This window comes from Agrilus planipennis, unplaced genomic scaffold, assembly GCF_000699045.2.
Source record: "Agrilus planipennis isolate EAB-ADULT unplaced genomic scaffold, Apla_2.0 scaffold24, whole genome shotgun sequence".
Classification (NCBI taxonomy): Eukaryota; Metazoa; Arthropoda; class Insecta; order Coleoptera; family Buprestidae; genus Agrilus; species Agrilus planipennis.
The window spans coordinates 590,260-604,439 of NW_020439076.1; the positions used below are offsets into that span (position 1 = coordinate 590,260).

General features: G+C 31.2%; 1 protein-coding gene across 1 annotated transcript in view; it reads right to left on the reverse strand.

Annotated features, from left to right (window-relative positions):
* Positions 1-1,468, reverse strand: part of LOC108741418 (nocturnin) — a 15,471-nt gene extending 14,003 nt beyond the window's left edge. Inside the window, 1 exon segment of the mRNA XM_025977242.1 lies at positions 808-1,468. Within this exon segment, the coding sequence (XP_025833027.1) occupies positions 808-1,040 (233 nt within the window). The 5' untranslated portion in view covers positions 1,041-1,468.
* Positions 1,469-14,180: the final 12,712 nt, after the last annotated feature.

Consider the following 14,180-nt stretch of genomic DNA (forward strand, 5'->3'; position numbering starts at 1 on the left):
TAGAACAAACAGAATAGCTCAAAACCCCAACGCCAAAACACGACACTGTAGTTGTCCGAAGCACTTTTCGGTAACAAAGTTACCTTCTTCAGGGACTGAAGTAAACTAAACCTAAATGAGAACTAATCCTAATTTATACTGATAGTTGTTAAGGTTCAGTGAACATGACCCGAAGCCAACAAGGTAGATGTTCAATGGACCTTTTTAACAGTTTAGTGAATCGATTTTTAATTTTTACAGGAGTTTTAGAATCGAATGAGGAACGTTCTTCCAAATTTTTATTTGTCTCGTAGCATTTTGACATACCTCCCAAACATCTTTAAGATAGGGCAAAAACAGTCCGAAGACATGAACCTTCATTCTGGTGGGCTTGCCATTAAATACCACCCTCATCAACGTCGCAAATCACTTTAAGTCGTTTAAACACTAAACCAACGAAATTTTAATTCTTGGGGGGGGGGGGATTTTTAACGAGAGGGATGAGTTGTTAAAACCGTTTTTCTGATGTTTACAATTACTAAAAGTCTGCAAAGTGACAAAATCATACCAATAAGTTAATCCAAATCTGGTACCTATACTAACAAGCGACAGAAATTGTAACAGTTCTGCTATACTGATGTACTGTTATTCACGAGAAGAAAAAGTAATCACAAGAACTATTATCGAAATAACAAATACTTTAAATGCTCCTCAAAAGTTTACAAACATTATGCACTAACAACTGCTTAGAAATATTAAAAAAGAAATTCGTTTTCTACAATAACTCCTCGTTCCTTACAGTTACTCATAAATATTTTGATAATTCACCTTACGAGATACAAGAGAACTTCCTTGGGTGGTACAAAACAACCGGAAACGTTATCGAGGTGTCCAAATTTCATTTCCGCACTTCTTGCGGCCAGTCTTCGTTTGGCGGCCGGGGAAGTGAGCATGCTGACCCTGGACAAGGTCTCGGCCAGCGCCAGTGATTTGTACATTGCCTGGCGATCGAAAATATTCACCTCGAAATTGCCCTCCGCCATTTCTGTGTCCATTTCCATTATAACAAGAAAAGGTTTTTCGAAAAAGTCGAGAAAGCGCGTCGGAAACAGGTTTACAATAACTTTTTATGTCCAGATAAGATCGGAATACTTTATGTAATGCACTATCAACGCGAACTGCCTTTACCGATTCTCGATACGCTTTAATATAAAGTAAGTAAGCTATGCGCGCGAATCGCGGCTATGATATGCGAATTAATAAAGCTTTTGCTCGAGTGCTTGCCGATTTTAATTTGAACGTACAAGGCGATTATCATCACCGTTTTATATTGTACCACTACAAGACGACAAAAAATTTGTTACGTATCGTATATTGCTGACCTTTACCATGGAAGGCGTACCTTTAGTTAGATGTTGTTGTTTTTCGATGTCACAACAGTGAGCAACCTTTATCATATCAAAAGAAGATACTTTTATGTAAACTTTTTTGAATATATGTAGTGTCCGGTTCAAAAATGTAGCACGCATATAAAAATCTACAGCGCCATTATAAATAAAATAGCTACTCATTGTTTATTGACTTTTTCAATTTTAGTAACATTTTTATACTAACTCCAAATTCTAACGTAAGTTTTAAAATATGATTTAAGTTGGTTTGATATACCTACAGTGATACAGGGTGTTTAGAAATTGCTAGCGTTCCTCTAGAGAGAAAAAACTATTACTAATTTGAAATGATTGTTAAATTGACATTTGGTGGTTGAAAATGCACCGTTTTCGAGAAAATCTACTTCGGTTTTCTTATCCGATTTTTGGTGGTTAAAAATTAAAAGAAAAATTATTTTCTTTTTTTGGCCTGAATTTTTCCATTATCTGATAGCTTATACTAATTGGCCAACCTTCCTATGTTATGTGTTATAGCTTACAATAATAAAAAAAAGAACAAAATAAGAACTGTTCACAGACGTGCCATTATTATAAAAAACATGTCACACAACATAAATAAAAGGTCATATTCGTGGTTTTTAGCTTTAAGAAGCTGAGAGCATAAAAAATTCAGGCCACAAAGTGAGAATATTCTTTTTGGTAATGTCTAAAAATTTAAACTCCCAAATTGGAATTTTTGTAATTACTGTTTCTTCTCTTGAGAGGAATACGAGCAATAGCTAATGATATTCTATATATAATAAATTTTCTAAGGACTTAAGAATCATTATGATACATATTGTACATTTTTTTAATTACAATAATTCCCCGATTTGACTTTGTTCCCATATCGTTATGATAACAGATATTGTTTGCAATTTAAGTTTTTGACCCATGAAAAAGAGGTTCATTAAGAAATCCCAAAAACCGGTTATAACCGACTTTGGTTTGTACTAACGATAAGTTATCATCATGTTAGTTTTGACGGGTTTATACGCAGACATACTAAAATAAATAAGAAATCAAAATAAACAGTAATAAGTAATTTACAATAATTTTTTGTACAAATGCTGCACATTTTTATCTTGATTCCAGTGATTCAGTAAATGATGCTATTAATATTAATGGTTGTTATGTCAAATTAACGATTGCACTAAAATTGTCAAAAGCAATAAAAAGTTATTTTAGAACTTGTTATTTATTCGGATTGGAATCGATTGTATAGAATTTTCATAACCTGAGGCATAATTTTTATCAAGAGAAATAGTAAAGAGCAGGGACCAGCAACTAATTTTAGGTGGGGTCCCGAAAACATATTCTTTCCTCTAAAAAATGATAAGGGTGGCGCTCAAAGCTCAAATATAGCTGCTTTATTATTTACAGAAAAATATTTTTTAAATAATTTATTTGAGTAATTTACTTTCATAAACTAAACCGCCATCAATTTTTGAAAGAATAAATTACTCAAAAAAATTGGTCAATTTAAAAAATTGATTAATTAATAAAACCTAGTTACGTTGGAATTACAGAAAATTCAAATTTCTTCTTTACCGTCAAACTTTTTAATTTGTCTTTCGAAGATATCGCTTCAACGTATATTGCTTTTGTTAAACACACCTCTAATAGCCTTTATAATCGTGTATCACGAAATCAGACCATATAAGTACTTCGTAACTGTTGTCTTTTCCTATCGTAAACGTATGATCCTAACTTAACCGTACTCTGATCTTATACACAGATAAGAAACATTTTTTTCGGAAAACATTTAAAAATCGATAGAGTATCCCTAGACATAGATCCTCTTGAAATATGAGCCCTTAATAGTAATATTTTAGCAATTTTCTATTTCCTATTGAAATAACATAGGAATTTTTCTTTTTTAATTTTGAAACTTGACAACGAATTAATGCATAGGAATTGGCAAGACATTTTTTGTAGGAAATTTAAGGCACTATTAAAAAGGGCTGGTGGAAGATTTTTGTAAGCCTACGTTATCCATATCTATAGTTATCGGTACGTATGTATTCGATAAGTATCGATAGTAATTAATAAATAGATAAATCGATATGTCGATAGTTATCAGTTGCTGTTATAGTTATCAATATATCGATATTTTTGTTGAGAAATTTGAATTAGAGTTAAGAATAAGTGTAAAACAATTTATGCGAAGGGAACAAAACAATATATTCGATGTAGAAAAGATTTCTAGTTACAAAAGTCCAAGTGACAAAAGTTCAATTATAATTCTTATTATTAGTGGAATTTATGAAAAAGTAAATATAAAATACATATAAATTTTTTTAAAAGAACGCAATACACAAAGGTTGATTTTTGTTGATCCCTAAAATCGGATTAATTAACGAGCTCGAAATCTGGTTTGAACTAATTTTTATTTTAACTAAATTATCACTTATGTATATAACCGTCAACAAAAAATCGTCATATATATATCCGCAAACTTATAATTACGAAATTTCGATTTACGTCAATAGGTGTATTTCAAAATGTTACGGTCCATACGATGACGCTACGAATTGATACTCAAATTATCTTTCTGTTTTAAACAAATATTTAAAATGAAATGCGATCGACTCTAGCGCAAATAACCAAACTGATCAATGACGTTTCACTGTTAATAAAAAAAAGCTTTGGTGTATTAGGTCCTGAAGATAAAGTGGCTCTTTTCCTAAAAAAAGAACAATTGACCTTATGGTTTTGTAATAAAATATCTACAGGAAGAATAATTAATAACATTCATTATTTCGGAAGTATTTATCTATTCAAACCTGTTAGGTAGCTGTAGTTCAATGTCATTTTTAGCGCGAAGGCTGTAACTTTTTAAATGTTCAATTTATTTATGCACCAATGTACATAGGAGACATACTTTAAAATTACTTCATTACATCAGTACGGAATGGCTACAAAATAAGAAAAATAAAAATAAAGAATAATCTTTCGATTTTCATTTTATTTCTTTGCCGATAATATGAAACCCGAAGTGCCACAAAGTAAAACAATATCTTAACTATAAAGTTGGTGCATGAAAAAATGCTAAAACTTAAGAATTGAATAGAAGTTTTATATTTTGTGACTCCATCCTAACTAATATTACAAAAGCGAATGTGAGTTTGTTTGTTCGTTACTATTTTACGCCTTAACTATTTAACCGATTATCATGAAATTTTGTACACATGTGATAAGTACAAAAAAGGATATAGGGCACTTTTTATATCTAGAAAAAATACTGTTCCCGAGGGATAAAAAAACTTCTTTTCATTTCGATAAAGTACAGTGTTTGTTGTCATTTTACGCAAAATGAGTGTTTAATATAGAAAATTAGGAACTTTAGTTTTATCTTGATGATCCTGGTCATAACTATTTATTAAATTATTGTATTTTCGAGCGAGTAAAGCCGCGAGTAACACCTTGTTATTAATAAAAGAAAATACAACGTAAAGTTACAAAATATTTTTTTTATAATATTTCATCTAAATAAAGTCGAAATAATTATTGTGGCAACAATAAAAAATTTTTTAACTTTATGTTGTGTTTATACTATACTAAAAATTAAGTTTTTCTCAATTTTAATTTCAGGATTCTGCATCTCAGACTGAAAAACGGAACAATATATTCGTCAAGATAATAGGTATCAAACAGCAACGACTTTTGCCTCTAGCTTTATTGTCCTGCAAAAACTTCATGCTCCTAGCTCAATGCAATAAAAAGATACGACCTTTGATCCGTTAAACATTAAACTAGAATCGTGAAGTTTGGCACGAAGGTAATCTCCTTGTAGAAGTAACAGAAAACGACTGAAAATCATCAATTTCTATAATTCTATTTTCAGAGTTAGGAAGTGCCAATCTTCTTTTTCTTTTTCTGTGCTATGAGATCTTTCCCCAACCACTACCACATTCTATCCATGACCCTATAATCGAATACTAACACTTAAGCACATTCAACGCATCAACAGATTTTTTCCCTCATTAATTTGAGGTAGTTTGTAGTGGGTAATAAAAAATCGAAAAAATGATTTTAAATTAATATAACAGATGGGTGATCTTTAATTTAAAAACACTGATTAAACGACTACATCCTAGATATCGTAAGTGGCCTAAAGCATAGTTTCATCCCTTAATTATACACTGTAATAGTCATCTAAATTCTGGAAATTTGGACCCTGAGCAGAACCGTCTTTAACCTATTGGAGGCCCTGGGCACATAAGGTTAACGGGGCCCCTATGACTTTGACAGAGGACTTTTGTTAAAACAACCAAAAAGATTAAATAAGCAGAATTCTAAATTTATTGAACAATAATTTTTATTTATTTTCAATAACAATAAATTAATAGATAATAATTAGTGCTTAAAATTCTATGTTATTGAGAAGTTTTGATAAAAGCAAAATCGTCAATAAGTTATTCAAAGTCTATATCTTTGAGCACTTCACATTCTATGGACATTAGCGACATACTGGTCAATCTTTCTTAAAGCGTTGTACTTCTTAATTTATTTTTTATTCATTTCAATTTGGAGAAAGAGCGCTCCCCAAATCCGTTAGCCATCATCATGCTTAAAAAGATTCTTAATGCACATTCTACATTTGGAAATGTGTTTTCAATTTTGTTTCGTAATTAATGCTCGATTTTCTAAAAATAAATACTTTTTGTCGGTAATAAATATTGGTTTTCGATTGATGGATGCCCAGACTGCCCAATGGGAAAAGAGGGCCTGATCTTGAGTGTAAATTTGAAGACAAATCATCATGACAAACTTAGTGTACACTAGAATCTCTTACGAAAATATGTTAGTTTATCATGTTTTAAGAGCCCCCTCCCAGTGGCGAACTAAAGCTAAAGCAGGCCCCAGGCAACATTGTAATTGAGGGCCTATTTTTCATTCATGACACATACTTTACGTTTGGTAGTTTGATTTTAAAGCATATAGTATGCAGTTCCATTTAATTATCGGATTTCTGTTAAATAAAAATTAAAATTAATGACAAAAATTAAAAATCTAATTTTCGGGCTCCAAAAATTACGGGCCCTAGGTCGGGCCTATGTTGCCTAGGCTTTAGTCCGCCCTTGCCCCCTCCAAAAAAAAAATTTAAGAGCGCTCAAAATTTTAAAAATATCCAAAATCGTCGAAAATCGATTTTTATTTATTTTCTTATGTAGTTTTACTAATTTCTACAACAAAAATGATAATGATCCTTAAAATTTCATGCCGATATATTGACAGCTCAAGCTTTTTGTAAATTTCCAAGTAGAGGTCTTTTCCAGCAACGTCTGAACATGAATATTAACGACCTTTTTATTTTTATTTTTTGAAGTTGACACACTAAAAAATAGATATACGGTAAGAGAGATNAATAAATAAATAATAAATAAAAGATAAAGTCCTCTACTTGGAAATTCAAAACAATCTTGAGCGACCTTTGAATATCAAAATATCGACTTGAAATTTTCAGGATCTTTATCATTTTTATTGTACAAAATAGTGAAAAACATTTTAAAAAATCGGTTTTGGAAATTTTTAAAAATTTTGAGACCCCTTAAAAAAATTTTTTTTGAGATGCCCTTTGGAGGGGGCTCTTAAAACATGATAAACTAACATATTTTCGTAGGAGACTAAAAAAAAACAATTCGTTTTCTTTGGGTCACCTAGTATACAACTGCGTTAGAATCACAGATATCAGCACATTATTAAACAGTAAAATAAAGTGATTTCCATTTGGCTACATTTGAGACCGGCACTGCACTATTCGTCCTTATTAAATGTTATGTAAAAACAAAAGAATTATTTTCATTTAAATATAGTTAATGTATTGCGTATTTTTCTGTCATTGAAGTGTTTGAAAGTCTAACCGAAAGGCAGAATACTTAACAAACATCAAATATTTATTAAAGCTTGCAAAATTTTTATTAAAAGACGTTAACACCGTCTACCGCATTTGTAAGAGAAAATAGTAGAAATGTCATAAATCAAAAAATAATATTATTGTAAATCAAACACAAACATTTTTCTTATTGTTGTTGCAGGGATATTTTGTTTGTCTTTAAAATTGTTATTCGCAAATTTACATATTCAAGTCGGCTATTCACCGTTCAGACGGAAGATCCTTGAATTTTTTACAAACGTGGTTCATTGCTACAAAAATTATCATAACAAGACGTTTTTGGTCCCTAGATACTTGAGGCATCTCATCAACAATAAAGAGGTCACGAAAATGGGTATTTTAATTTCATATGCACTATTGCACTTACAAAAGCATCGCTTAATCGCTTATACAGTACCAGGTTTTACCAGCAGCTTCGCATTGACGACCACATAAAACTAATTTTTCTATCAATTGGAAACAACATTTGTTTTCTGGTTAAAATTTACCCTATATCCTTTCCTGTACCCCTGACAATATGTGTACAAAATTTCATGATGATCGATTTGGTAGTTAAAGCGTGAAATGCTAACAAACAAACTCACATTCACATTTATAAATAGTTAGAATTGTCACAATTTTCCTGTATTTATATATAATTTAATTTTTATCTATGCAAACTACGGTAGCCATGCAGAGGGTTAATTTTACAGTGCCAAACTTCCTAAATATGTTACGAATTCTTTTACTATTAAAGGAAAACAATTATCGACTTTTTTATTTGTCTGAAAGAATGACGAAAATGAGGAGAGAAATGCTAACAGAACCAAAACCCTCGCCAGAATACATTTAAATAAATTGTTTATTTATCCGTTTATATGCCTGCTTTAAATAAATACATAATAAATTTAAACAGTTAAAAAAACTTTTTGTTGTAATATGAAACTGTATCAAACTTTACAGTTAAAAGTGTATAAGAAAAAGTAAACATTTGTCGCTACAATGCAATAAAAAGTTCATGAAATCTTTTTTTATTTCTTACTTTCATTCATTATTATTTGGCAAATTCGTCGTTTTCAATATAATGAATAATTTTTCATGTTGGCTGTACACATGTTTATATAATATTTAATTAATTTAGTACTGACTGCTATGCAACCAGACTTACACGAGTTAGAGAAGTTGCATACGTGAAACATTATAATTTGTTTAATAATATTATGTATTATATAACATTTGATTCTAATTTTACTATCAATACGTGTCTATCTCGTTCAATGATAAAAGATAATTTTTCCACATATTCTAATTCATTAAAATATCTTACGTACCCACTCGTATTATTAGTAAACGTAGAATAATACATAGACATTGCACTAAATACACTTTTACTACTAACAAAACAAATGTAGTGAAATTCACAATACATTTCAAACGTGAACTGATTATAAAAACGATTAGGTAATATTAACCTTTTGTCTCCCTTTCATTATCTTGAGGTAAACTGGATATAAGAACAATTATTCGCGATAATAATTATGTCGCATTTGATTTATTTGTAAAATATTTATGAAATGGAGCGCAGTTTAACAATTAACAATGATAACTGAAGAACATTCCATTGCTGTCGTCGACCACTAATTAAATATTTAAACTTTTGTTTATGCGTAAGCAAGTTTCATTAGATATTTTTTATCATTTCTAGTTTAATGTTGGCGTTACAGTTTATTAAAAAAACTAAAAAAAAACACTTCAAGGAAATGTGTGACAGTCATGCAATTCAGCCACTATTAATTATTAATAATGGGTACTTTTTACAATACAAACAAGAGGGCTCAGGGCCTCCTTTAACCTTTGGAGGCCCTGGGCACATAAGCCTTACCGGGGCCCGTACAGCCTTAACAGAGAATTATTTTGGTTTATCAACAATTATTTGTTTCTTTATATTCACAATAAATGAATAGATAATTGTAATATGACTCGGAAAAGTAGGTAACTCTATCATTCTCAGGTTGCTGCAAAATTGTGTTTTTTGAAAAGGCACCCTTCTAGTTTTCAGATATGCAAAATCGTCAACCAGTTGTTCAAACTCTTTGTCTTTGAGTATATCCCATTCTATGGACTGATCAATTTTTCTTGAAGCATTGTTCGTCTTAACTTATTTTTTATTCTTTTTCGTTTAAAGAAGGAGCGTTCGCCACTACAGTTAGTTACCATCATGTTGATGCAAGATTCTCAAATCAATTCTACATTTGGAAATGTGTCTCCAACTCGGTTTTTTATCAAAACTTCTGGAATACTATTAGTTTGCCAAATACAGACATTATATTTCAAAGAGGGCTAAGCTATTTGTTACTTAATGGAACTGGTGTGATAATGAAAATTTTGTACTAAATAACTGAATTGATAATACGATAATACTTTTTTGGCGTTGTTGTTCACAGGGCAGTTTAATTGTGTGAAGAACTATAAATTTTTTTGCTAATCACAATGTTATAATCCCATCAGCACGCCAGGGGGGGACCGAAATCGCGATCCACATCTAGTGGTTTTGATAAATTACTGATAACCTTCATCACTTCATAAACCCCTTCATTTAATTAACTTGTAGATAGGATTGTGGCTGTAGTAAATTTAATTATTGTTAATTGATAATTGTTATGACATTTTCACTCCAGATAATAATAAGTATAAATGGACCTTTACAATTTTCTACTGGTTAATACAATGAATAATACAATGAACTTTGAACCAGAGTACAATTCATTTTATTTATACAATACTAATAATAATAATTAATATGTATATTATGTAAAAAAAAGCGTTTGTTTATTAACTATCATTGGCCTACATGATTAAAAATCAGTATAATAATGAATAATAAAGTTAAAGTTCAACTCTAAAATTAGAAAGTAAACGATTGTTGATTGATTTTAATCAAAACCATTAGTTTCAGAAAAAAATAAAAATAGATACCTACCTATATTGGCCAAGACAAGGAAGACAAAAAAGGGTACGTAGTAATAGAAAATCGCAAAATCCTGGAGTATTTACCATAACATTCTTAGGGTTAAAATTTAGAAATACTTGCTCAAATCCTACTTATTTAAAATGTCCCTAATAAAAATTTAAAACGATATTTTGGGGTTTTTATAACTATCCCAAAAACCACACTTCAAGAAAAATAAGAACATCGAAACATCCCTCCAAACTTTTTATTGTACTTCTACTTATCGGTTTTTGAGAAAAACTGCTGTAATTAACATACAGGAAAAAGCATGCGTAAGTAACTTTTTTCTTTTGAGGTATGGAATTATAACTTATTTCTTTTTTTCAAGATAACATTGTAATGTAAATAAAATTCATGGTGATTAGATAAAAATAATTTTGTACTATAGAGAAACTGTACAACAATTTTTGAGTTCAACAGAACTAACCATTTTGATAGCTTTTGGATTTTCCAACAAAATATATTCTCAACCACCCATGATTGTGTTTGAAGTTTTAGAAATCTATGAACAACAGAAAATAAATTGCTTTTATGAAGCTTTTAGATATTGTAACTCCATTTTAATGTAAAAAATACAAACACAAACACAAGTTACAAAAATGTTTATTGTACCACAATCTACATTTTACCACACAGTGGCTTCTTCAGGTGGAAGAAGTAATGGGGAAGTGTACATTGTGTGGTATATTTGTAACTTGGGTTTGTGTTTTTATTTTCTACATTAATTGCATTTCTAAATTAAAAAATTCCTGGGTTTTAGGGAATTTAGTGTTCATAGTGAAGCAATTGTTTCTTGAAAACACCATTCACCTTTCGTCCTTCTGGGTTTTTAACGTTTGAACAGATAATAGGGAAATTAAATATTTATCCTATATGTTTTTTTCAATTATCTTTACAATAACAACTATGAGTAAAGTCTATACTACAGACAGACAGAGAGAAAGAAATTGTTTATTTCATGTTGTTATTAGCATCAGTCATCAGTCTTATCAGGATCAAACATATAAGACAGTCATTAATTATTATTTATATAAGGGACAAAGTAATAACTACAATAAGACAAAGTATTTTACAAAGGGGTAAAATTTTATTATCGGTATTATTGAATATGTTCCTAAAACGTTAAGGACATTTATTCTGCATAAAAAAACTTGTATTTTATGGCACTCTATAAAACAACTTACTGTTGAATGTCAATAGCAATTTTCACGATCTCCATTTAGCAATTTCCTTCATTATTTATTTAAATTGACGTGACAATGAGTCGGCAGTATCAAGTACATCATCGTGTATATTCAAGTATAATGTAATAATTATATAAATAGACTCGTTTTAGGCCAATACCGAACAACTCAACAACTTAAACTTACCATAAAGAATCAAATATCCTTGTTCTAATAATAAAAAACAAAACACAGCACAACGTTCTGTATTATTGTGTAAACGTGAAAACAAAACACGCTGTAGTAAGCAATTGTTGAAGAGTTAACTGCACAAGTTTGATTTGTGCACTAACCACCGACAGTGTCTGGGCTTTTAATAAAACACAACCACACAAGCAAATGCCACCGACTGATGTATCGTACAATGTGATTACACTGTAATTATGCCGTAACTTTAGTATCAACAGACTTTTATTTAATAGATAAGATAATGAAATGTGACACACGAGTTCAATATTTTTTCACATGGGGTCTTAATTTCACCGTTTCACTTCCACAACCGGATTTACATACGAGAGTGGAACACGTTATTACTGGGAAGCAACAAGATACTGCAATAAATGTTTGGCAAATGTTTCAAACAATAAGTGTAAATAGATACTAATACACCGACGAACGTAAAATACGTATGTGTATACGTGAAAACGTAGAATCATGATGACGCCATCGCGTGTTACCTACTAAACAAGCTAAATTTCGAATAAAATAAAAATAGAAGCTCGAAAAATTTTCCAATTAAAATTTCAAAAGATGAGCACCGTACGGAGAAATATACGGTGTATGTTTTAGTCTTTACTTTTTATATCTACATATAAATGTCAGAGGCATGAATGGTATGCATAAAGTTGAGAGCTTAATGTAGTCTCACAAAGCCATTCAATTTGAAATTAATAAAATGTGAATAGAAACTCAAACATGAAAGTATCTACTTGAGGATCTAGTCGCTCTTTGAGTACAGGCTCAGATTCTTGAATATCTCGTTTTATTTTTCAAAATAGGAGTCTCTTTGGTAGATTCGTAGGTAAAGGTCTAGATGATGGTGGGGGGGATCGAAAGAGGAGGTCTCCCCGACCACTGTACCATAAAAAGTTCGTGGCGGTCTCACCCCCATAAAAAGTTATAGGGGTTCAAAGTTAATAAATATGCCAATTTTTATACATTTCTAGGCATGTAAATATTTATATAGTCATTCTTAAACAATATTCAAAGGTAAAACTAATGAAAAATACATAAAAATATTGAGAAAGTTATATAAAACATTATTTAAATATCTTTATCAATAGGGTAGGTTAGGTTAGGTTAGGTTAGGTTATCGGGTTTTGTTCAAGTGACCACCCTCTTTCGATCCCCCACCTCCAACCGCTTGAAAATTTTTTTTTTATTGAATTTTATTTGAATTATAGTGTATGAAAATTGTCAAAATAATTAACTTTCAACCCCCATAACTTTTTATAGGGGTGAGGACGCCGCAATTTTTTTATGGGGTTTTACTAAGGTGACCACCCTCTTTCGATCCCCCTATCCTCTTTCGATCCCTCACCCCCACTAGCATCTAACGCCCATAACTTTTTATGGGGGGTGAGACCACCACTAACTTTTTATGGTACAGTGGTGGGGGAGACCTCCGATCCCACTTACCCGAAAAAACTGAATGTATGCCACTAAGCAGTGGATTAGTGTAACCGTAAACCTTATCCCTTTTTGAACCCATCCATTATTGTTTTCCGATAGTAAATTGACTCAAACTTGGGAGCATCATCTACTTTCAACTTTCATTTCTTTCAGTCTCTGATTACCGACTGAGGTCGAGGTCGTCAGTGCCTTTTTTCAAAAATGTGAGTCTCCTTCGTTCAGATTCTTAACTTCGGAAAATGTGGGTTATGTGGTGCAATCGCAAAGCCTTTTCCTTTTTTGATTCTACTCTTTTGTTTTTGGAACCTAACTGACACATACATAGAAGCACCTACTTTTAACTTTAATATCTCGAGGTCCTTGACTACTGACTCAGATTCTTATGTGTCGTGCGTGCCTTTTTTAAAAATGGGAGTCTTCTTAGCAAATTCTTAAATATGGAAAAGGTGGGTGTTTGCTACTATACAGTGGGTTATGTGGTGTGACCCTAAATTCTTCCCTTTTTGATCCTACTGTTATTGTTTTTCTACTGTAAATTATGAATCTAACACCACCGCCCTTGAACGCCTATATAATCCGCTATCTTTTGTTTTTGGATGTCTATCCGTAAAACTGTCCTGTATTTAAATATATTAATCGCATATTCGATACACAAAACTCTCTTTCTAATATTTACTTATCTACGATGTTGCTCAAATTCTGTCTACCTGTTGCTATTTATTTAAATTATATATCACTTTTCAGGCGGGGATGCACACTGTCACCGCTACTTTTTAAGACGCCATCAACATCATTAAAGACACTACAACTGTAGGGATAGACGTGCAAGGGCAAAAGATTAGTATGCTTAGATTTGCAGATGATATAGCAGTATTAGCATCTAGCAAGGAGGACCTAGAGATAGCTTTAAATAAAATGGAAGCGGTACTGACAGATCAGTACTGTATGAAAATAAATAAAAGTAAAACTAAAATACTGATATGCAAGGGAAGAAAAAGTAGGGAAAGAGCGAATATAAAGATAGGAGACGA